Source organism: Diadema antillarum, unplaced genomic scaffold (genome assembly GCF_040938485.1).
Source record: "Diadema antillarum isolate AM-2024a unplaced genomic scaffold, OU_Dant_1.0 seq00000384_RagTag, whole genome shotgun sequence".
In the NCBI taxonomy this organism is placed as follows: domain Eukaryota; kingdom Metazoa; phylum Echinodermata; class Echinoidea; order Diadematoida; family Diadematidae; genus Diadema; species Diadema antillarum.
The window spans coordinates 574,620-597,752 of record NW_027271382.1 but is presented as its reverse complement, the minus strand read 5'-3'; the positions used below and the strand labels follow the sequence as shown (position 1 = coordinate 597,752).

The following is a 23,133-nucleotide window of genomic DNA, read 5'->3' as shown; positions in this document are numbered from 1 at the left end:
CTGATAATTGTGACGCGATGACATCATCATTTGATTCATTTGCAAAACTAACACGTGACAGAGACCAGTATAACTGCTTAGATAAAAACGTAACTTTCTCACATTAAAAGTCACAGGATAAAGGCCTCTCTTTTACTTAATACCGATTGTTTGTTAAATGTTGTTCCTTATGTAACATTGTAGCGTCATTCTGCGTCAACTTGAACATGATACTAACAGCGCGAAGCTTACCTTTAACTTACGCCGCCGTCAGGAATTAGGCCAAACCTGACGAGTTCTCCGAACCCAGACATCATAATCTACTCAGCAGTACATGGTCGGATCATATTCCTGAAAAGATGTTCGCCAAATACCACATACCGCGAAGTGTATTGAAGCCGAATTACGATCGTTTGGCCATTTCATGTTTTTCCGGTCTTTGAAGACCTCCTTCTTCCTCGTATTTTGTTATTCGCATCTATTATGCAACAATGGATAGTTTTTGCTTCCAATCTGAATAAATTTAATCAAAACGCTAATGGTCAGATAAGATCCATTAAGAATGCTTCTACACAGTTGTACATGCTTGTGCATTGGGAAATCAATTTCACTCTCCTCTATAAGATTTATCACACCTTGTTGAATTCATTTTTCAATTACAGTTGTAAACTAGAACTGGCTCATTCTCGTCGAGTACTTTGTCCCACTTGTTTTGTGACTCTTCTCAAATAACATAATCTATTACTCAGATGACTCGTGAAGTGGCGGATAAATAGTGTACCATGATAGTTTTTTTTTCTTTCTTGTCCTTTTTGAGAGAGACCTTTATGAGAGAACAATGGATGCGCATTAGTAATTTTGTCAACCTCTGTGCAGAAATGCTGTAAAACATGATATCTTCGCGGCATGAATTTTTCGCGAATTGGAGCCGACAGCTTTTTTTTTGCGGCATGAAGTTTTCGCGAAATGCCACTGGCATTCAATGCATATAGTGTGGACAAGAATTTTCGCTTGCATTTTAATTTCCCGAATCTTGGCGCTCGCGAAATTCGCGAAATTAAAATGCACGCGAACATTCCTCGTTTTACAGTATAGTAAAACTAAAACACGCCCTCGACGAAGAAACGAGCATGCAACTTAAAATCGATGCCTATTATTATATTATAGAACTCCACTCACACAGAACTTCTTTGATAATGATTTGCGTATTGTTTATTACGCAGGCGGATGCAAGGCTTTGCCGACGAACAACCAAACGATGCCGACTACGACGAGGAATCGTACTACTCCGTTGTCCACTACAACGACCGTGCCAAGGCCGACGTCGACGACATTCTGCAGCACATCTGGACTGCAAACAAGACCGCTCTCCTGCAGGCGAGGTACTCGAATATTCTGGGTATACGAAGTTACGATGCATGTCTTACTCTCCAAAACTATAGCCATTTCTTTCTTTCATTACGACGTTAACGATTGCTGGTCCTTCTACTAATACTATTATTCTTTCTACCTCTATCATCTCATCATACTTGTTTGATATTGTATACCACTAGCTACCTACAATATTCATCCACTTCTGATACTACTACTATACTACTGCTGCTGCTGCTGCTTCCACTACTACTACATGTACTACTATTATACAATACTAATCCACTATTGACTACCATGGTAACTGTATGGTACTATTATACTAGAGGGCCTACTGTGTCCAATCCCAAAAGCTTTGATGCACATAAGCATTTCAGAGAAGGCTAAAAAAAAAAAACACCTCTAAACCTTATTATCAAGGAACAGTGAATTTTACGTACAGTGATGGATGCATTACCATCATTATTATCATCATCATCATCTATACAGCTGCATCACGTTTACACCAGACTGTAACAGTTCTCGACTGTACCGTCTCTTATTTTCTGCCATTCCACTTGCAAATATGCATTTACTAGTATTGACCTGCATTATGGTGTGCTGACCGCACGTGCACGCTGCTCTCCGAACTTTCCCAAGGTCATAAAGTTCCTCAACTTTCTCGGAGTTATAATATTCCAATAAACGACAGCGAAACATGATATTTTCATCTAAATGCAAACATCAAGTACAAGGTGAAATTATGCAACATACCAATTGTAACAGGGCCTCTAGCATTCTTAAAGTTTTATAAACTTTCCAAAACAGTGGGATAAACTTCTTCTTCGACGGCGATCATCCTTATGTCTTACGTACAATGTCAGTGGCACCCCTTGTTAGCCTAAGAGCTAATTTGCATGTTTGCCCGAGGTGTTTGTATAGACGTAGATGGCGCTATTTCAACTCCCGCAGAGCGGGTTGATAGATCAACCCGCTCTGAACTCTCGCAACAGAGCTTTCAAAGCTCTGTCTCGCAATAGAGCTCACACGGGCAAATATTTTCCCATAGGGACGTGTGTAAAAATTCAAAATTCAAAAATTCTGTAAAATAGCTGGGAGAAATGAGGTGTTTTATCTTCACTAACCTGGATACTAAGTAAGTGAGATATACCCTTTCATCCATCAAATTTCCAAGGCGGGTTCTTCAGCTCAAACTCTGTCCAAGGGTTCGCATAGCCAGACTACGAGTTCTTTTCGCTCAAAAAATCACCTGTTTTCTGTACATGCACCCAACTTGAAACATTGTCCCTTCAAATTCCATGAGAAAAGATTTCGTCTTCCAACCAAAATGCAGTTTGTAGAGGAATTCATACTCAATATCTGCAGCTATTCAGTTTTTTGCCAAACTGCATTTTTGAATTTTGATTAATTTTTTTCTTCATTTATTTTGGTATCTTTGGTACGATTTTGTGAAGCGGTCATGGATATTCCATTTTATTTATAGGTGTGAGCCCAATAAAGCTGTGAGTAAGTTGTATGTGCCTAGTCATTGAATGTATTTTGACATACTGCAGTACAATATATAAACGGCTACTCACTTACATATACCTTTCAGAAAAAGACATACTGTATGCATTTGTGTACTAGTATATTATGATTCATACTAATGTTTTTACTAGTTTGTATCTATAAAACATAATGAAATATAAGAAACAGCACAATAAATCGTAAGTCGTCACGAGCACCTTCGGTTGCTTTGTGCAGGTCAGTAAAGAAATCTTGTAGGATTTACAAATGGGAAATGAAAAATGATTTATAAATTGGAAATTAAAAGTATGACCAATGTCTTGAAATTGTAGTGAGATTTTATTCCCGTGCAATTCATTTGAATAAAGTGAAAGCCTTTATTCAGCAGGTGTCAATGGTAAAAGGTCGTTAAGCCCCTCAATTTTAATTTCCATCAAGTCCTCAATGAAACAAGATTTATTTCTACTGATCATGTGACGTTATGATTATGTTACAAGAGTATACCATCATATTTGGACGTTTGCATTACCCGATATTAATTGTTTTGAAATGAAAATAAAACATGAATGAATGAATGAATGAAAGTAAGCATATTCATTTTTTGACGTATACCTACAAAATGCAATATCTGATACCTAGTGTTCATGAAAGCAAGAGAATACTAGTAGTAAGCGGAGGGACGAAGGTTGTAGAGGGAGACAGATTAAAAAAAAAAAATCACGCCTCAACCTAATGTTTATTTCCAATATTTCCGATTGAGTAATCAAGAATACGCACAAGATGAATATATCCCCAAAAGAATGGCATTACATTGTATTGTGACGTTCAAGATGCGTTATAAAAGTAAAACAGAGTAGTAATAGAAAAATGCCGTGGAACCACAGTCTTACATCAGTATTGTCCGTTGTATTTTTTTTTTTTTTTTGCTTGTCCTAGAGCCGAGATGCGAAAGTTCTTCAACCCCTACAAGATGATCACAATGACGTCAGATGACGACACGAGAGGGCAGCTCAAGCGATTCTACAGCGCCAAGGCCAGGGCAATGACTCTGATCCGGCGGGACTCAAGCGGCTCCTGCCGACGAAACAACTTTTCCGGAACCAGTTCTTCAAGACCTGCTCGGTCGTAGGGAATAGCGGGATTCTGCTCAACAGCAGCTGCGGGAACAGGATAGATTCCGCGGACTTGACGATTCGCTGTAATTTCGCCACCGTCGACGGTTACGAGAAGGACGTGGGAACGCACACGAATGTAATAACCTTTAACCCAAGCATCCTAGATCGATTGTATGGGCGACTTAAAAAAGACGGAGATAGGGACAAGTTTGAGAAGCGCTTGGTGAGCTACGGAAAGTACGTGCTCTGGATCCCAATCTTCTCGACGCATTACATCAGCAGGACAGTGCAGGAGATTCTTGACTTTTTCAACCTCAATGCAAAGAGATTTAAAAACGTCCAACTGGCCTTTCCTGGAAACATTCTCCCGGATATTTCTGAGTGAGTGGCACCGGGGGCGTGTGTGTGTTAGTTAGAGTGTGTGTGCGCCTGCACGTGTTGGTGTGTTGTTTTAATGTGTACGTGTATCATAACGTGTGCGATATGTGATTTTGTCTTCTTCTTTTTCTTTAATGGGGGATAGGGTACGTATTGAGAAAAAAAGGGAAGGATGTTACCCACAGATACATGTCAATACTGCATTAAGATACTGGTATTTCATCAAGCCAAAAGTTTGAGAAATATAAAAAGGGAAGAGCGTATGGTTCCTGCATGGAAGTAACGAAGAGTCTGAATAATGGCGAAAATGCTTCATAGATATTGTAAAAGTAAAATGAAATCTCAGTTTCCCTTTGTAAGGCCCTGACTATCAAAGTATGGTTGTAAGAGTAAGTCTGTAGCATAATAAATTGAGTACACTCCTGCCGTTTCAAACTTTATAACTCATGATCTATATTTTCTAGGTGAATCGATGAATGGTCTGTTTATGTACTTTGGTCTCCACTGTTTCTCACAGTCGAATCAAATTGATTATTACCCTGCTTATTTCTAATTTCAGTGTACCGATGGTCGATTTGATATCAAAATAATTATGTTGAAAATGAAAGAAATGAACAAGAAGGCCCCATCAAACAAGGTTAACTTTGAGTATCGTGCAGTTTGGAAATTCTTTCGATATCTGCTCATCGCACTGTACAATGGCAATGATACGTTTCAATCGGGCTTTCACCCAGTGGCTTCAACATCAACGAGACACGAAAAGCAATATATAATTTCTCTGTCTTTCTTTTAACAAAATGATGGAGTTCCTTTTGAAATGATAGATCATGGAGTTATGGCTAAATATCACATTGGTCGTGATAGTAATGTAAGTGTCTTCTCAGAGAGAATGATGTAATACACGTGGTTCAAAGCACGCAGGGTCCTATATTGACGCATCAGAAGTTGTGACGAGCGCTGAGATCAATTTCTATCTCAAATTCTTGGATCACTGTTTTTCGCAGCCGTGGATCTTTCTTGTAGTTAGTGCGGGAAACGTAATAGAAGTACGACTAACTGTTGTGATGACGTGTATGTAATGATGTCATTAGTCTAACGAAACGTATATTTTTCTTTCTTACTTTCAGTTACTGGATGACGCAGGGTATCGACGAAGAACGAATCAGTACAGGGCTGCTGATGTTCAATATAGCGGCCACTATCTGCGACGAAATTCACATGTACGGATTTTACCCCTTTCCCGAATTCAAGCAGACGCCCATTCCGTATCACTACGACGACAACCGGGGAAACACAACGCGTAATAACTATGACTACGGCTACAGGCGGTTTCACAACTTGCCCGATGAGTTTGTGATGCTGAAGAAACTGCACAAGGCGGGTGTCCTAAAACTGCATCTTGGACAGTGTCAAACATAATTTTTTTCTCTCTCTTCTTGATTCTTGAGTTCCACCTATGACGATAGAGCAGAGACTCTATTTTGGGAAAGAGCTGTCACCAAAGCAAAATCGGATTTTGAGACACTACGCGTTGTTCGTTCGAGCTGGTAAACAGGCTGAAGGAAACGCTTGCGTGATAGACAGCGCCTGTGAGAAACATTCAGCCACGAGTGACTTTAGTGATTCAAAGTGGCCTCTGTGAACCAAAGAAATAGCAATGCATCATACCTTCGTTTTGAAGTGCCAAAAGAAAATCCCTTGTGTCATGAGTCATGGATTTTTTTATGCGACATCCTTACTGTTGTTCGATTGTGCTTATTTCGATGAGCTATCTTAAATTGAGGTGTTGTTGTTTCATGCGGAGTTTCAGGATCTTAGAGTGACGATATAATGTATTTGTGACTTTTTGCACCTCGCTCTGTCTTCCAGAATTGTGTTGATTCCATCCTAATTTGTGTGATGTGAGCGTGAAGTTTACAAACTTTGCAAACTACAAACGAGGAGGGAAAATGTCGTCATCCTCAGCAAATTAAAAAAAGTTGTGGAGAAAACCGTATTGTGAAGTTTATCATGCCACGATGATGCCAATTTTGCTGTTGTTCTTCTCATGGAATTAACTAGTTATGGCTATAAGAAAATACACTTCTTGCCCTTTAATTCGCTAATATCCTGTGATTTCCGTCGGAATGATACTGATATTGTATTCGTTACAACTATTGCCAATTTATCATTCTCGCCGCTCTAGCCATGTGCTTGTGCCTTGTTGATGAGGTGCGATTGTCGTCAACTGTCTACCAGTTCAGTTGTAAAACGCTGACACCATCTCGAAGAATATCTTTCTCATCAAAATGAAAATTTTGTTGAAATCACGTGAATTATGGAAGTACATGATGTATGTCTCATGGCGTTACACAGTTAACTGTACATCTCCATATTATTTTCACAACTTTATAACAGAGAGGTAGCTTCGATATTATACAGTACTATGACAGTCCCATACGAGATGTTCGTTACTGCGTGGATGCGGTAAACTACAGTAGCATTGTCAACCAATTTAGTTGATACGTCACCTTTTTGATATCGTATTCTATGTAAGACAGTGGCGGATCCAGGGAGGACCGCAACCGGCGCACGCCCCCCTTTTATTTTTTTTTGTTGAAACAAAAGAAATAAAAAGAAAAAAATGGGGGGGGGGGAGGGGTGCGTGCGCCCCCCTTTAATTTTGTAAACGCGCCCCCTCTTTACGGAATTCCTGGATCCGCCCCTGTGTAAGATGTTAAAGTATCATCTCGTCTCACAGCAAACCCAAAATAAGCGAAATTCTCTAAAAGTCACATGTACGCTTGAAATTTCGCATGGTTAAAGAATATATTAATATCTCTCAATATCGTGTATGAATTCCTACGGTAATACACCTCAGAGTAAAAAATAAAGAAAGAAACAGCAACCATGGCACTCGAGTATGCGCTCCCCATTTGTACCAAGAATAATGGTTGTCCATAATTTCCCTTCATCATTAAGAAGTATAATTTTATTATTCTGAAGAAAGGTCTAAATTACCTACCTCGACAATAGTATACCAGCTTACGAAAGGAATGTAATTTTCATGGTTGCAAAAGGGACACACGAACTTTGAATGAATAATCTAAAATACCATGATGAAATAGATACGAGAGCATTGTTTCCGATGCAACATATACACCTTTTTAAGTTGGCATGTGACAATGATTTAATTAATGATCAGCATTCATGATAAAGCAAAATGTAGTTGTTCGCATGTATTACGCTATGGCAATCATTGCTAACCGTCTCTATTATTGAGTTATTTATGTGTGATTGATGCCAGCAGAAGTGTTCGCGTCACGTTATGTTCAGTCAATTGAAAGTGTATGAAATGAACAATAAATCAACGCTTAATGAGACAAGAAATTGACCTGCTGAAATACCGTAACAATGTTTTCTGTTGTATACTTTATTGACCACCTATATAGGAAGCATGCGAAAAAACCCAACAACAAACAAACACCAAAACAGACAAACCCTATATACAAACAAATGGAGAGCGCATGACGTTGTACATCCTGTCTTGTACATTGCATCATGGCGTAAAAATGGTGGGAACGATTAGCGTAAATCAAATCTCCAGTTTGTAGTGACCAGTTACAGAAGTGTATGAAAATGAATCAACGTAATAAGTTTGCATGAGGGGTGTTGATTTTTTCACATTCTGTAACATGCTTCTCAAGCTAATTCAGTGTGTCGGAAGGACGGTGTGCTGTGTAGAGCACTGTCCGACATAATTAAATCAATAGTAATGCATTACCCGTTTTTGATGGTAAAATAATTCTAAAAAGGTATACACAAGGGTTACATTCTGTTAGCATATGACATAAGTTAATTATTCGATTCAATTCAGTTCAACTTTATTTTCATTTCCTTTAAATAAACAGAGAAAATTACATACATTATATACAATGCATTAGTAGAAAATATTTGTAATGATTTCAAAAACGGAAATTAACAAAATACATGTGATCATGAGTAACAACATAATTGTATTTTTTAAGGTATATAGGCTTACATATGCATAGTACAAATTAAATAAGGATGGGAATGGAAATAGAGGGTCCCACTGAAAAGCAAAGCTTGTACGATATGGGACCCTCAGAAAAAAATACATAAGAGAACGAATAATGACTTAATGAAACTATAAACAGCTATATAAAACAAGATAAAAGAAACCAATGTCAACTGACATGAAATCAAATTAGGAAGGAAAGAAAAAAAAGGAAAAAGACAAAAAGACAAAGAAATGAAACTACAACACGCGCCATCGTGGACACAAGCAAATTGGATTCCATTATGTAAGAGTAATAAGACGCACCCTGGATTAATATTGCGAAGAATTGGGTACATATACCGGTAAGGATGCAGAAGAGCGGACATATAAACAGGAGAGAATAGACACAGTGATATACAGTAACATCTGATTAGGACTTATGTTTGACAAATTATTTTTGTCTAATAAAAAAATGATTTATATATAATTGATTAATGCTTATAAAAAATGATGACTAGATTGAGATGATGAAGCGAAACTAATTTGGTTGTATATTGTAAGATTTCAATAAAAATGATTTTATTTTTTTCTTGAAAAAAATCAAAGTTTTAACTGTTGATATATCGTTAGGAATCATGTCGAGTTTCGCTTCCTTTTGCGAAAGGCACCGCAGGCACCGAGACATGGCGGACAACTTCTAAACTTGAGTTCGAGTTTTGGACCAATATTGCTTTACCCACGCTGCATGTTTTGACGCAATTAAGTGAGGAAATAGATACCTACTCATATTGCTAGGTAAACAAAAATGGTAGCTTGTCGAAGAATATGCCGGGCGTCTTGGGTACATGACACCGATTATATTTTTCCTTCTATTTACCGGGCGTTCTAATCATCAGTATTTTACTTCTTCTTATTGTTATCAATACTAGTATTGTCATCGTCAATGTCATTGTATACTGCTTTTTTCCGCGACATGAGGGGTCAATAGCTTATTTTGTCGAATTGTACGCCAATTCTAGGCCATTCATTTTCAGAGAATATTTTATTGGTCACTTCTTAGCGCGTGCCCAGTGTATAGAGCTTGTCCAACATTTCACAGTAAGTCTCACGTGAAACATTTTTTTTAACCTGTTAAGTGGATTCTACGTCACTATTGAATACGGTTGCTGTGTCTTGTTCCATTTAACAGTACACAACAATAGGCAACTAACACAGAGCGATAGTATGTATTCACGATATTTCTTAGCGATAGATGCTTGAAATACCATTGGTAATGAAGTTTTGTTGCTATAGCGACGACAAGTCGTCTAAGATTTCACAAATTTAGGCCAAACGGAATGGCGCTCACTGACTAATCTCCTCCAAGTTTGGCTGACCTTATCTAGTTAAGGCAGGACATATTTTGAAGAACAAATTCATTTGCACGCACTAAACCTTGGTATAATCCAGTGCTATAGACTTGAACCTTGAGAACGGGTCAAAAAGCAGCGGCGAGTGTATAATCTTGTATAAAAGATAACGCGGGGGGGGGGGGGGGGGGGGGGGGTGGGGGATTCTCGTCAGACAACCAGTGAAATGCAAAATGTTGAACTTCAGGGGTGCTTAGGCGTATTTCGTCTACAGCTTATGCTTGTTTTCCCCAACCATATTTCTGACTGCTTTAATGGTGATATGGTGGTATTCGTAATTATAAACAAAACAAGAGAAAAAGCAGAGAAAAACAAAGTTAGACCTGAACAAAACATGCAGAAATGAAATTGTGGACGCTGCAATTAATGATTAAGGTTTGATTGCGTATTTTCATATTATAAGAAACGGCCAGTCAACACTGTACACTTCAGCATGAAATGTGTAGAGCTGGAGCAATTTTGCCTGGTTATGCAAATGGGAGGAAATTTTGCCTGATACCCACAAAAGCGTCTTCAAGAATTACAATCAGAATTTTTGCAACGATAGTTTTACAAATAGCAAATCAATCAAAATGCAATTTCAGGGTATGAAACAATAACTTATTATCTTCATCTCACAGAAAACCCCATCCAATTTGCTTCAGTGGTTATGAGAAATGGGGATCTTTGTAAAGCATGTCATGCAGATGTTCCTTCCCTCCAAGTTTTGTAAGAAGACGCATTGTCCATTGCGTTCACTCCTTACAAACACGACATTGTTCATTGTTTTCTTGCACAAAAAATATCTCTTGACTGTTTGTTTCCTTTCATTTGCAACTTATGAAAAAAGTAATTTCACACCTTACATTGGTAAGGTGTGAAAAGGAATGATTAAAGAAAGATATTAAACTACAGTTTGTATAGAAGACTGGATTGAGCTCTTCTTCCTTTTTACTTTAAGTTTTTTTTTTCTCGTTTTTGGTCAATGATCATAAACAATATCATTTACATATTTGCACATGTATATGTATTTACATATTGATATAATGTCAAGCAAAAAAATTTGAATTTATTGGTTAGTCGCCCTGTCAGGTGTAAGCAAAATATTTCCATTCATATGGATGCCAAGAACATCCAAGTGCTTAACTTGGTAGAAACGGATCCATAACATGCTTTACAAAGATCCATATTTCTCCATGATTCACCGTATGCAAGATGTATGTATAAGACGTTATTGTTTCATACCCTGAAACAGCATTGGGATTTTGAAAGTTATCAATGCGGAAAGTCCAATTTTATTTTATTTTTTTTTTTGATGGGAACACACTGTATATACATAATTGTATAATGATATATGTATATACCTTTTACAGGTATAAATTATAGATATATATTCATATATATATTTATACATATCATAATTCATAAAACATTCGGACAATTTCTTCTTTTATGCGCATATGCATATGTAAGTATGTAATGAATATACGGTGTCCTATAATGATAGGCAAAAATATTAGGTTTAATCTTTAAGATGGGTTTCCACTCTACGGATAGGTTGCAAATGTTACGATTTCATAAACACTTCGATAAACGATGATAAAGGACCAAAATAGGGATCAAGTGAAAGTTCTTATCATATCTCACGAAACGCTCACAATTAATAGTTCACAATTATTGGGAAAATATAAACTAATCACAAAAAACAACTTAAGTTTGTCTGCGTGTTTTGTTTTAACTGGATGTATTAAATCTCGTTGACTATAAATCTAAGCCCTAGACCGTGGTATACGTTCATAAAGTACATAAGACACTATTCCACGAAGGAAGTTCAACAAATTCACATGCAACACCACATGATTGTGTTATTGAATAGTAGTCATAAATGGCATAAAAGGTTACGCTTCATCAAGGCCGAATCAGTATAGAGATCAACTGATCAACTGATACTTTGCTGGTGCACAATATGAACAACCAGAAAGGGATGCGCCAGGTGGCTGTACATTGCTCTATGTTGCTCTACATGGTTATGCATTCAAAACATCATGTCTCTTCTAAGATATTATACAGTATGCTATCCAGGAGTAGGGCCTACATAATTTATACTTCTCGTATTTCAATGAAATTTGCGGCTTCATTTTAGTGGTCTTGCTTCGGTGGGATACCTTCCACCACCTCTGCGGCCCCTGCGGCCCCTTCGTGAAATGCTGAGGACGAAGGACCGGCTGTTTCCCCTCCAATCGCAATAGTGGAGTGACCCTCTGCCGCATCTGCCCTGTAAGGTGGAGGGGCCTCTGATAGGTTGACGGTGAGTCCCCCCGGATGCTCAACTGGCCTGGGCCCAACATCACCATCTCCTTGGAAACCAGGATTCCCGGATGCTACCACGTTCAGGACGATGGCGTTTGGACTTGGTTCCACTCCGTTCGCCAGGGCGTGTTGGAGTCGCTCCCGCATCTGCCGCTTCTTGTTGGCCTCCTTAACGATAAGAGTCATTTGAACGAGGTCCGTCAGCCAACCGACTCCAAACACACCCAGCGTGCAGAGGAAGAGAATTCCGCGTGACTTGTTGTACAGGTAGAAGTGGTGAAGTCCGAACAATCCCAGGGGGATGGCAAGAAGATACGCGTCCGAAGTGACGTAAGGGTCTTCGCCGACTCGGACCCCCTTCTTCATGAGTTTTACGTCTGTGTTCGCCTTTTCAACCATGTACGACAGACGGAATAAATCGACTATCCACCCGACACCGAAGAATCCCAGAGTACACGCATGGAAAATGCCATAGCGAGTCCTTCCAAGGTAAAAATGGTGGAGGCCTGTAGAAAATAAGCAGAAAGAGTGATATGGAGAGAGAATAAACCCTCTATGTCATAACCGTTTATAAAGGTAACAACGTCTACAGAAATTAAGAATACATACATTAATTGATACTTCGAGTTTACTGCCTTCTTCTGTAAGCTAATTAGTTTGATCTTGGTCTAATCCTTTCCTTGTTTGGTTTGCTTGAGACCTACCCTTAGACACTTCATGGGAAGTAAAACTTTCCAGATGTCGACATAGAGGGAGGGGAGATAAATCCCATGGTCCCAATGATACTCTTTCGTGTCATTAGCTGCCGCACAACATGGGAAGAAATCGACATCTCTTAACAGAAAACCAACCAATATTCGTGAAATTGCCAAATTATAGTTTATAAGAGCTTTTTACATTAATTCCACATTATTTTCACCAATTCTTTGTCAAAATATCTAAGCATTCATTATTACATAATATCATTTGAGTAGTCGTTTTTCATTTTTTCATTATGGAAATATGTTTCTTTTTTTAAGTTAAGAAAACACAAACAAAATGATAATCAGATTTGTGTGTGTGTGTGTGTGAGTGTGTGTATGAGGTAGTACTATAGAAAATGCTATCGTAACGTCATTGCTTTACACGTTAACATAAGTCAATATAATTATCCACATCAATTACATTCATCTCCTTTTCATATTGAGCATACGTACTTAGCACGTCATTGCCCATGAGACGAATGATAACCAATAACAGTAAACGATGCAGAAGTCTCCTACTAGTATACTGTAACCATCACTTCATAGCTATGAAATCGAGAAAGAAAGGGCGGCATGAAGTAATTACCAAAAAGGCCAGACGGAGGAAGCCAGAGAATGAGCGCATCACTGAACTGCTTGGGAGACAGGTACCCCGGATACTTCTTGCTGTGTATCCAGTGACCTCTACCACGTGCTTCAGAGATGTGCTCGTTGCACTGCTTCACTAGCTTGCCTATCCGGAACCAGTCGATCAGCCAGCCCAGGAAGAAGAGCCCGAAGGTGCAGAGGTACACCCTGCCGAAGAACCGCCTCCTCAAGTAGAAGTGGTGCAGACCGAATAGACCCAGGATCGGGTAGCAGAGGACCCGCGCCACGCTCTTAGACTTGTCCTTCATGGTCGTACATGGAGTGAGGTAGACCTCGTAGATAGCACAAGTGTGAAGCAACTTTACTGCTGTAGCACCCTGTCATGCGTGTACGCCTTAAATCTATATCTCATTCCTGACTTTAGAAAATGACATCAATCCTACGTGCGCTGACGGCGAGGGGCGTGTAATGATCTGGTCGAGCTCTTATAGGGGGCAATGGTCCACATCTGGCCAATTATTAACCCATGGTTAGATAAATGCTTTGCACGCTCATAGCTATATATACCCGGGTCCTGTGCATGGCTGTGTATTACATTGATTAGTTTTAAAGATTTTCACTCGTGACAAGTCAGGTTGGAGAAAAAATGGTGCTTTAATTGCAAAAGGCGAATGAGAAAGTGTTTTTGTAACTGATAAATTATAACAATTGTGACTAAATTCTTTTAATTGCTCCATGCTTATGTTTAACACAGAGCCGAAATTGACTATTACAGTGTTATCATCTGCGATATCAGCATTTTATCACGTATCAGTGGTTCTTCGTCATTCTTACTATAATGCTTTTATATGCTATAATTATGTTATATGGTGTGTTTCCTGGGTCATCAAATTGTAGCAATTTACATAAAACGAAAATTATATGTTATTGACAACAAAGATAGTCGCTGGACATCAAACAATCTTTATATGTCTGTTTTTGGTTACTTTAATATAGTCCATAAGTGCAATGTAAGTTCTGATCCACAATCGACGTGGTGCACATTGTTGTCGAAGAGCGGCCTTCGTGGTCGCCGTCAGTATCGACGAGGAGCCGCTGCTTTATCTCACTATCGCTGTTTGCCTCTGATACCAGCAACGGCATCCGATAGATATCCGCCAGCCAGCCGAGACCGGCCACGCCCAAGGTGACGAGAAAGAAGACCCCTCGCCTGGTGTTCCCGAGATAGAAGTGGTGGAGTCCCAGAAAGCCCAGAGGAATGGCCAAGGTGTACGCGTCGCACAGCGAGTAGCACTCCTCGGTCACGTGACCTCCCCTCGTCATTGTCTTGATGTCGCTATTTGCGCGGCGCACCATGGATGGAAGACGACCGAAGTCGATGAGCCATCCGAAGGCTACGCGACCCAACGTCAGTAAGTGGAAGATCGCGATTCGCCGACGCCCAGATAGCGATGATATAAACCTGCAGAGGGAAATATGGACATTGACGATGTGCTCTAAACCTCCTTATTTCAGAACACTTGCACTGAACTGAAGACACAGACATTTCTGTTCATATCCTCGTTAATATAAGTGAAGTTCTTTATTTTGTTACCTTTCAAATACAAAACAAACTAAAAAACGAAATGTTAGTTTTGGGACTGAGTGCGCACATGCTAGTTGTTCTCCATCAGTTACTTGTTGCATGGACGGTTAATTTTTACTCAAACAGTTCTGAAATTTGATCCTTTTCCCCCAAGAATGAAAGTGCATTAATAAAAAGTTTAGTTTTAGTCTCACTTCACCTTCCTGAGCTTACCAAGCAGACCAACTGGAGGCAGCCACAGTAGATAAGCATCCAAAAGGGAAATACTGTGCAATGGCCCAGGATATCTACTACTGTACAGATGGAATCCCCTTAAATGAGCCTCGTGTTGGTAATCGTTGCAATTGGCTACCAGGGATCTGATGCGGAAGCAGTCGACCAGCCAGCCCAGCCCACAGAGCCCGAGGGTGCAGACGTAGACCCATCCGAAGAAACCTCTCTTCAGGTAGAAGTGGTGGAGTCCAAACAGGCCGACAATAGGTACGCAAAGGACCGCTGCGAGAATGGTGGACTTATTGAGACCGCCGGGCTTGGAGTCAAAGGGTACCACGGTGACCTGCTGGTCAGGCTGGTGGAGAGGTGTGGTCTCCCGCTGATGAGAGTCTCGGACACTCCTTTCGTGATAGCCCAATCGATGGTTTTGAAGACTAGATTTTAATGGTGGCTCTACTCTCTTCATGTCTGCAGTACGACGGTAGACTCCTCCCGGAATTTATAACGACCATCTCCCATCTATTCAGGTGGCACATGATTCCCACTCACAAATTTAATTGCTTTTTTTAAGATCATGAATTTAGTAATGAAGAAGATGAGCTTTATAAACGCGCCATAATGTTTGATGTGTTTCCGTGTGCTGTATAAACATGCACGTCAGTCAGTATACACACAATGTACGCTAATGCGACAAGATATTAATAACGACGACAATGCGGTGTGTTTGCTGGAAAATGATTGATAGCTATAATTGTTCAGAGCCCATGCATGTTTGATATAGCTGTCTTTTCACGTACCCAGTATAACCGGTACGATAACGGTAATCTCATATGGGTTGTTAACCTCACCCCATTCTGAGTATGGAGCTCGCTTTGTGATATTTCAAGCATGTCGTCAAGTTGAATGTGGAACATGATATACAGTTTGGGTCAGATTTCTTTGTGACATGGATGGCACAAAATATTGGACGGTACAAACGAATTTTCATGTAGGTGCACAGTATACCTATGTGCTTGTGTTTGTGTTTAAGAATGTGTATTTGTGTATGTGTGTATTACATGTGTGTATGTATGAGTGTATTATCTTGTGCATACAATTGAATGCATAATATACTGGTATGCCTCTTTCTAAGTCCTTGCACTCTTGTAATGCATGGGTTGGGGAATCAATGGGAAATGGCTACTTGATGATAGTGATGACAGCACTCTGGTTACTTCACAAATCATTGGGCCAGCAATTACAAAATAGAAATGAAATTAATTAGTACTTCTCCCACCGCCACACTACAAAACGTCGGGTGTTCAATATGAAATACCGAGCCTGTGTTAAATTCCCGGTGCTCGTTTGTGGTGTTACATTGACACACATGGGTGTCACTTCAAAATATAAAACTTTTGCTTTGATAGGTAATTAGTTTCTGTTCTTCTTGTTGATTTTGAACTTCAACAAAATGAATGCTTCTCGATAAAGTACTTGATTTCTAGGGGAAAATTATGAACACATTTACACTACAATAATGCGAGTTGCTTTGATCTTATTCACACTGGGCAGGTGTTATACGACTGAAATTAACACCGGCAATGTCATATCAATACTATGTAGTGTCGTTGTTGAATTGACACCAGCGCAGTGTCAAAAATATCACCAGCTACAGTGTCTAATTAACACCATGAAGTGTCAGGTGTACACTTTTCAACACCATCGCAACATACTTTCTACACCTTTCGGTGGGGTCCCTATCACTTTGTATTAACACGCGTGGTGCCAAAACTAACACAGATCTTTCTGCAGTGTATTAACAAAGTCGGCAACAATATACTTACTTTGTAAATCCTCCATCCAAAGACTATAGGCGAGCAATATATAAACACCAGTGCAACCTTATTTCAAGTTCAAGTTTCATTTTTGTGAGTGAAATTAACAAAATATCAACATTACCAATCAATAAAGAGAGGGTACATTACTGTATACTTTTGATGGGGATATCAGAAATAGGGCATCTTGGTGATGAATAAATTAGAAGGTGGAGATAGGGGACCCACTAAAATGAATCTTGTAGATTGTGGGTCCCACCTGTGTAACCTTAATCACTGTTCTGTAACTGTTATCACAATCTGCATGATTTGTACCAGCAGAAGTAAGAGCACTAGATTGAATGATACAGTATTAATTTTTGAAACGCAATTATTTTCCTTTCCTTGTGATTTAAAAACCGCAACGTCTCTTCGTCGTGCATAATATGATTATTGGTATAGGATGATTGTGTGAAGATTGTGTGATTCATGGAGGGAAGTTGAACCAAAATATCGCAGTCTTAACGCCTTTATTTGATATACATTGTAGAGGTGCAGTTGCTATCCTTTATTTGGATCTAGATATACCGTAGACCATCCTATGAATGCACTCTTGAAAATGTATACCTGAAACTTCGTGAAAAGAAAGAATGTTTGTGGAGCATTCATTGTCACCCAAGTTGATAAACTCAAAGCGTTTTGGTATGTGAGACACAGGTTACTTGTACTTTGCAAAATTAGTGTCGGTGTGATCACTGTGAATATTTATCAACATGTTAGTGTATGAGAAAAACAAATGTGGGCACTTTTGAATGTGCTTATGTTTTGGCATGAATGCAAACTTGGATGTGCAGACAAATTGGCTGATTGATTGTCGCATTGCTTTAAAATATTTACGTTGATGAAGGGTAATTTATCAAAACGTTGGAATAAAAAACAACTCGATGCAAGAATTCCTTCATTTGAATAAAATGCTACAAGGATTAGAACCAGCACTGGCTGTCCCCTGGTAAAGTGGATAAGACGCCTGTCCGGAGATCAGGAGATCGTTTGGTGCGAATTCAATAGATAATGTAATCCCATTTTTTTTTTTTGCTACTACTAAAAGACTGATTTAATCGGTGCATATTAATACGTCGTTGTTGGGCAATCCATTATTTAGTTGCAATAACTACCAGCAGATCTCATAGGATGACATTTAATTATCAAAATGCCAACGTTCCTTTTTGCCGTTTTACTAAATTAAACATGTGCGACTTTGCCATATCAGGTGAAGTTAAGTGCTTAAAAAAATCACCAATGCCTTGTGAGAAGGCATAAAAAAAGATTATGCAAATTACAATCATGTAACATTTTGGTACATGACGGAGGACAAATATGAAGGGATAAGATGCAATCAGTTCAATATCTGGCACAAAATGTATACAACTATGTACTAGATTATATTAACACACATTTGATAAATATATATATATATATATATATATATATATATATATATATCATATCTCTCTCTCACACACACACACACACATAAGATATCATCTTCCTGTGAAGATAGTAAATGTGTCCAACATTGGGAACATAAAAGTTTTCCCTGAAGATTCGTTAATTGGAACTGGCTTGAGAGGTTATTGGCTTCTCTGTTCTTTTTTTTTTCATTCCATTTATTTCTTCTCTGGATTCATTTTTCATCATACATCATCATAAGAATACAAATACTCGTTTTCATAAACAGATTATAGAAGACGATGACAAGGCCATACGGAAATGCAATACATCGTTTAAAACAAAAAACGTAGTTTTAATCAGAGCGACTGCGGTATGCATGACACAACTCACACTACAACATTTATTGTTTACTCTTGCAAGAATCCTCAGTGTTTTGTTAGAGATATAATTTATTCTTTGTGTACTTTTAAAACTCTCAATTGGAGCCTATAAATGACCCATTTTCTGTTGGAGCAATTTGCATTCAACTTATCCTTTTCAATTAATTTTGTAAGAGAATATGCCATCAAGAAAGACGAAAACACAAATCCTTTTTCAAAGGAGTAACAATTCCCTTCTTTAACTAACAGAGATGATATTGAGAACATTACAATGCACTGAGATTTTACACACCCATAGACACTCACACACACACACACACACACACACACACACCTGCATTCACGCACATTATTATATCACTGTAGAAAGTGTTAAACAACAATGGCAGGTCTAACAGATGTCTAACATTCCGCATTTGCAACAGCGTCGTTTAATACCTGAAAATGCATCACATATAGTTTTCAAGTCCATTTCATAGCGGTTAAATGCGGAAAAATGTTATCCACTTATCTTCTTATATTCGTTCGCGGACATAGTCTTGATATCAACGTTAGAAAAATTGTTCATACTTCTGAGACAGCCTAGGAGCCAAAAAAAAAAAATTATATATATATATATATATATATATATATATATCCTTATCTTGTTAAGTTACGAGTCCTGAAGGAGAACAATATCGATTGAAACGGATACACTACTTTGACACAAGTGTACACATCTTAAATAATACTTACATTGAACAATTGTTAGTTGTATTAACTTGGAGATACAGACAGTTTACAAATTATGTACAAAGTTAAACTTACTTTTTCCGGACTTGTACATTTGTATGTACTTTAATTCATTTACTGATATCTTTTCATGACCACAAACAACGAGGAGGAGTTATGACAACAGATGATACTATGAAGATGAATACATGTATATAGTAAGACTTTGTACCCCTTACCAGGCCAAGGAACAAACATGACAAACGTATCCGTGAAAAGTGTAACTGTTTTCTGAAAACTTTCTTAGAATATTTTACAGAACAATTCATATACATGTAATGAGGGTATATACACATCTACAAATTTTTGAAGCGATCCCAGCCTTGCACTATCTTCCATTTACAATTCTCCGCAAACCTTCATAGCATATTTACAGAACAATGTATGTACACATAACTTGATATCTATACATCTACACATTCTTGAAACGATCACAACATTGCAATGTCTTTAATTGACTTTTAACAAGCAGTAAATCAGTGGAATGCTGTTGTTTTTTAATTGTGAAATATGAAGTACTGACGCAATGATGACAGCTGCACTTCTACATCACCAGCAGGTGATCACTATTGAAACGAACCATACTACCACTCAGACAGCAACGTAAACTCGCATCACCAAAAATTACCTCAGTCGAGAATATTTTATCGGACATTTTCGAGTAGTTGCAGAAGTTTAGATGGTAACTTGAAATTGTCCGTTTACTATTTTTATTTCTTGTCATCGTGTAGTGATGCGTAGCAAATTACTTTGTTTCACTGCAGTGTGGCGCTTTGACAATGTAGCCATCTAAAGTGTGAATGCATGGTACTACGCCTGGCTACGAAACTTGCGATATCTCGACCGAAGACAGTATATTGCCTCACTTCGGGCCAGAACGCCTCGGATTTTCCCCAAACTCAAGCAACAAATCCATTTTCTTTTGTCAGGGGAACATCTTGAAAGTTGGACGATGCTGCAGCATCTCCACCGCTGCCGCCGCTGGCCCCCTGAACGATTCTCTCGCCGGCTGCTGCTTGCATTGAGTAGGCTGGAGGTGGCTCATGCAGCATTTGCCCACCGCCGACGTCGTTTGGCCCGCCCTGGTAGCCCTGATTGGAAGACATCACGACCACCGTGCTCGCCGGGGCAGCGTTGGCGGCATTGTTGACCAAGGCGCAGTTGAGGCGCTGCCTCAACTCTCTGTTCTTATTAGCCTCGGAGACGAGCATCGGCATCTGGAACAAGTCTGCGAGCCAGCCGAGCCCGAAGACTCCGAGAGTGCAGAGGAAGAGGAAACCCCGCTTGGTGTTTCCCAGATAAAAGTGATGTAGTCCAAAGATCCCCAACGGGAAGGCCAGGGTGAAGGCATCGCAGAAGGTGTAGCGGTCGTCTGGCACGCGGATGCCGTTTTTCATCATGGCTATCTGCTCGTTGGCCTTGCGCACGAAGGCGGGAAGTCGGAACAAGTCGAAGAGCCAGCCGATACCCAAGCGACCGAGAGTGAATGAGTGATACATGCCGATGTGGGTACGGCCTAGATAGAACTGGTAGAAGCCTACAAGAGATAGAGAAAAGAAAAATTGAAGAAAATTGGTGTCAGGCGTTACTTTCCTTTAGCTGATTAAATTATGTCGCATCACTTACATGTAGAGATTTGCTCAAATGCAGTCACACATCAATGTACCAATCAATAAATATATTGTTCAGTACATATAAGAAGTATGAATGAATTCTATTTATCATGATTCAAGTGGATGAAAATCTTAAGAGAAGTTCTTTATCTATTTTACCGGACGGGCACTCATTGTTCATGCACTTGATATTCTATGCTTTTATGATCTCGGGAGTGGAAAACTGAGTTTTTCAATCGTTTACAACGAAACATGTCGTCATAATTCTCACTTATAACATGCATCAGCTCCAATCTTTACTTGCATTAGGGTTTCTCTGTGTCACAATTCTGCAATAGGCACCCCTACTTTTTAACTCTATCTGTGCCGGGGACTTTGGACAGCGTGTACAATGCAATAGAGTTGCCTGGCCAATATTATTGGCACTCAACGCAGACAAAGATTTAAACACTGCGTAATGTAAATACCCCAGTACAGTGACACTGCTTTGTCGATTGCTACATTCTGCTTTGTTATGTGTTTGACAATTCAAGATTTAATTTTCGTTGGTAGTTTTTTTTTTACCATTTCAACCTTCAACTAAACATTAAATGAACATTCATTCCGCTCCTACTTGGATGAGTACTGTAATTTGTCATTTGATGCATCTTCTGAGTAGCAAATAAAAGTGTTGTTGTATTCTTTTTTATTTGTAGATAATGTAGAAATACTTATTAAATCTTACCCATGAGGCCTACTGGAGGTAGCCATAGAAGAAAGGCGTCCCAAAGTGTCACTTTTGTCAGAGGAAATGGAAACCTGTTGCTGTACAGAGTGTAACCGCGAATCTGCGCTTCGCGCGTCTCCTGGTTACAGGTGCGGACCAAGGATTTGATGCGGAACCAGTCGAGGATCCAGCCCATGCCAAAGATGCCCAGGGTGAAAGCGTAGATGTAGCCGAAGTAGGTCCTGTTGAGATAGAAGTGGTGGAGGCCAAAGATGCCGAGGATTGGGATGCAGAGAACGACGGCCAGTGTGGTAGACTTCGTCATTTGAGATGGTTGCGCGTGGAATGGGAGGATGGTCACCTGGTCGGCCTGGAACTGGGGCGCCTTGGTCTGCTGTTGCTGGTGTTGGTGCAGATGTTGCGGATGTTGCTCCAAATGATGCTGTGGCTGTTGCTGCACCTGTTCATGGGGCTGGGAAGACGGGTAAGGATATTGGGTAGTTTGCTGATACCCGGATGGATGTGGGTAAGATGTTGCTTGTGGCGGATATGGGTTCCCTGCCTCCACCCCTCCTTGTGGTACGCCATTTTTCGACGCCATTCTCCTCCTATTTCCGACAACTTATTTCACCGAAAGTTGAGAAAGGGTAACGTAAAAACTCCTGAATTTTGCCGAACTCAGCAGTTGTTGTCTTGCTTGCAACGATATATATACCAAAACGATCCAACACGCAATGTCAATGTCGGCGAATGGCCGAAGTCAGCGCGCGGATCGAATATGTTAATGCCCTTCCTGTGATTCTGCATTTATATGCCAAACAATCTCACTGTTTGCTATTATCACGTGGGTGGGTGAGATAGTGACGTGATCCTCAAAACATAGCTATGACGTATATATTGAATACTGAATACCGCGCATGTGATTTTTTTTTCTAAGTCTGTCCGTTTACTTGCAAAGACCCTGGGAAATAGAGAATAAAGGTCAGGTTGCCGTATTTTTATGAGGTAAATTAGTGTACAACGCGATTTACGCCGACACGGTCATGGTTAATGTCTCAAATTGCCATGTTCTTCGTGTCTTTTCTTCCTGTGTGGTTTTCTTTATAGAAACCCTCGATCGTTTGCATATCAACATTAAGATTTTAATAAAACAAAAGAAACGCCCCGAACCAAATAACTACTCTCAACAGAACAGGAATTACAGTTATGAACTATGGCCTTCCATTTTCAACCAACAACAAT

The 23,133-nt window shown here is 39.4% G+C and overlaps 2 protein-coding genes and 1 pseudogene across 2 annotated transcripts; 1 reads left to right on the top strand and 2 right to left on the bottom strand.

Moving 5' to 3' along the window:
- Nucleotides 1–6,614, top strand: part of LOC139731741 (alpha-N-acetylneuraminate alpha-2,8-sialyltransferase ST8SIA3-like) — a 29,165-nt pseudogene extending 22,551 nt beyond the window's left edge.
- Nucleotides 6,615–11,267: 4,653 nt separating this feature from the next.
- Nucleotides 11,268–15,642, bottom strand: LOC139731774 (uncharacterized). The gene is made up of 4 exons (XM_071642653.1): nt 15,263–15,642; nt 14,405–14,840; nt 13,377–13,710; nt 11,268–12,553 (listed from the first exon to the last, which is right to left on the bottom strand). Exons 1-4 carry the CDS (start codon nt 15,640–15,642, stop codon nt 11,877–11,879), a joined length of 1,827 nt encoding a protein of 608 aa, XP_071498754.1. The 3' UTR covers nt 11,268–11,876.
- Nucleotides 15,643–20,471: 4,829 nt separating this feature from the next.
- Nucleotides 20,472–22,599, bottom strand: LOC139731773 (uncharacterized). The gene is made up of 2 exons (XM_071642652.1): nt 21,910–22,599; nt 20,472–21,109 (listed from the first exon to the last, which is right to left on the bottom strand). The coding sequence occupies exons 1-2, from the start codon at nt 22,490–22,492 to the stop codon at nt 20,472–20,474; spliced, it is 1,221 nt and encodes a 406-aa protein (XP_071498753.1). The 5' UTR covers nt 22,493–22,599.
- Nucleotides 22,600–23,133: the final 534 nt, after the last annotated feature.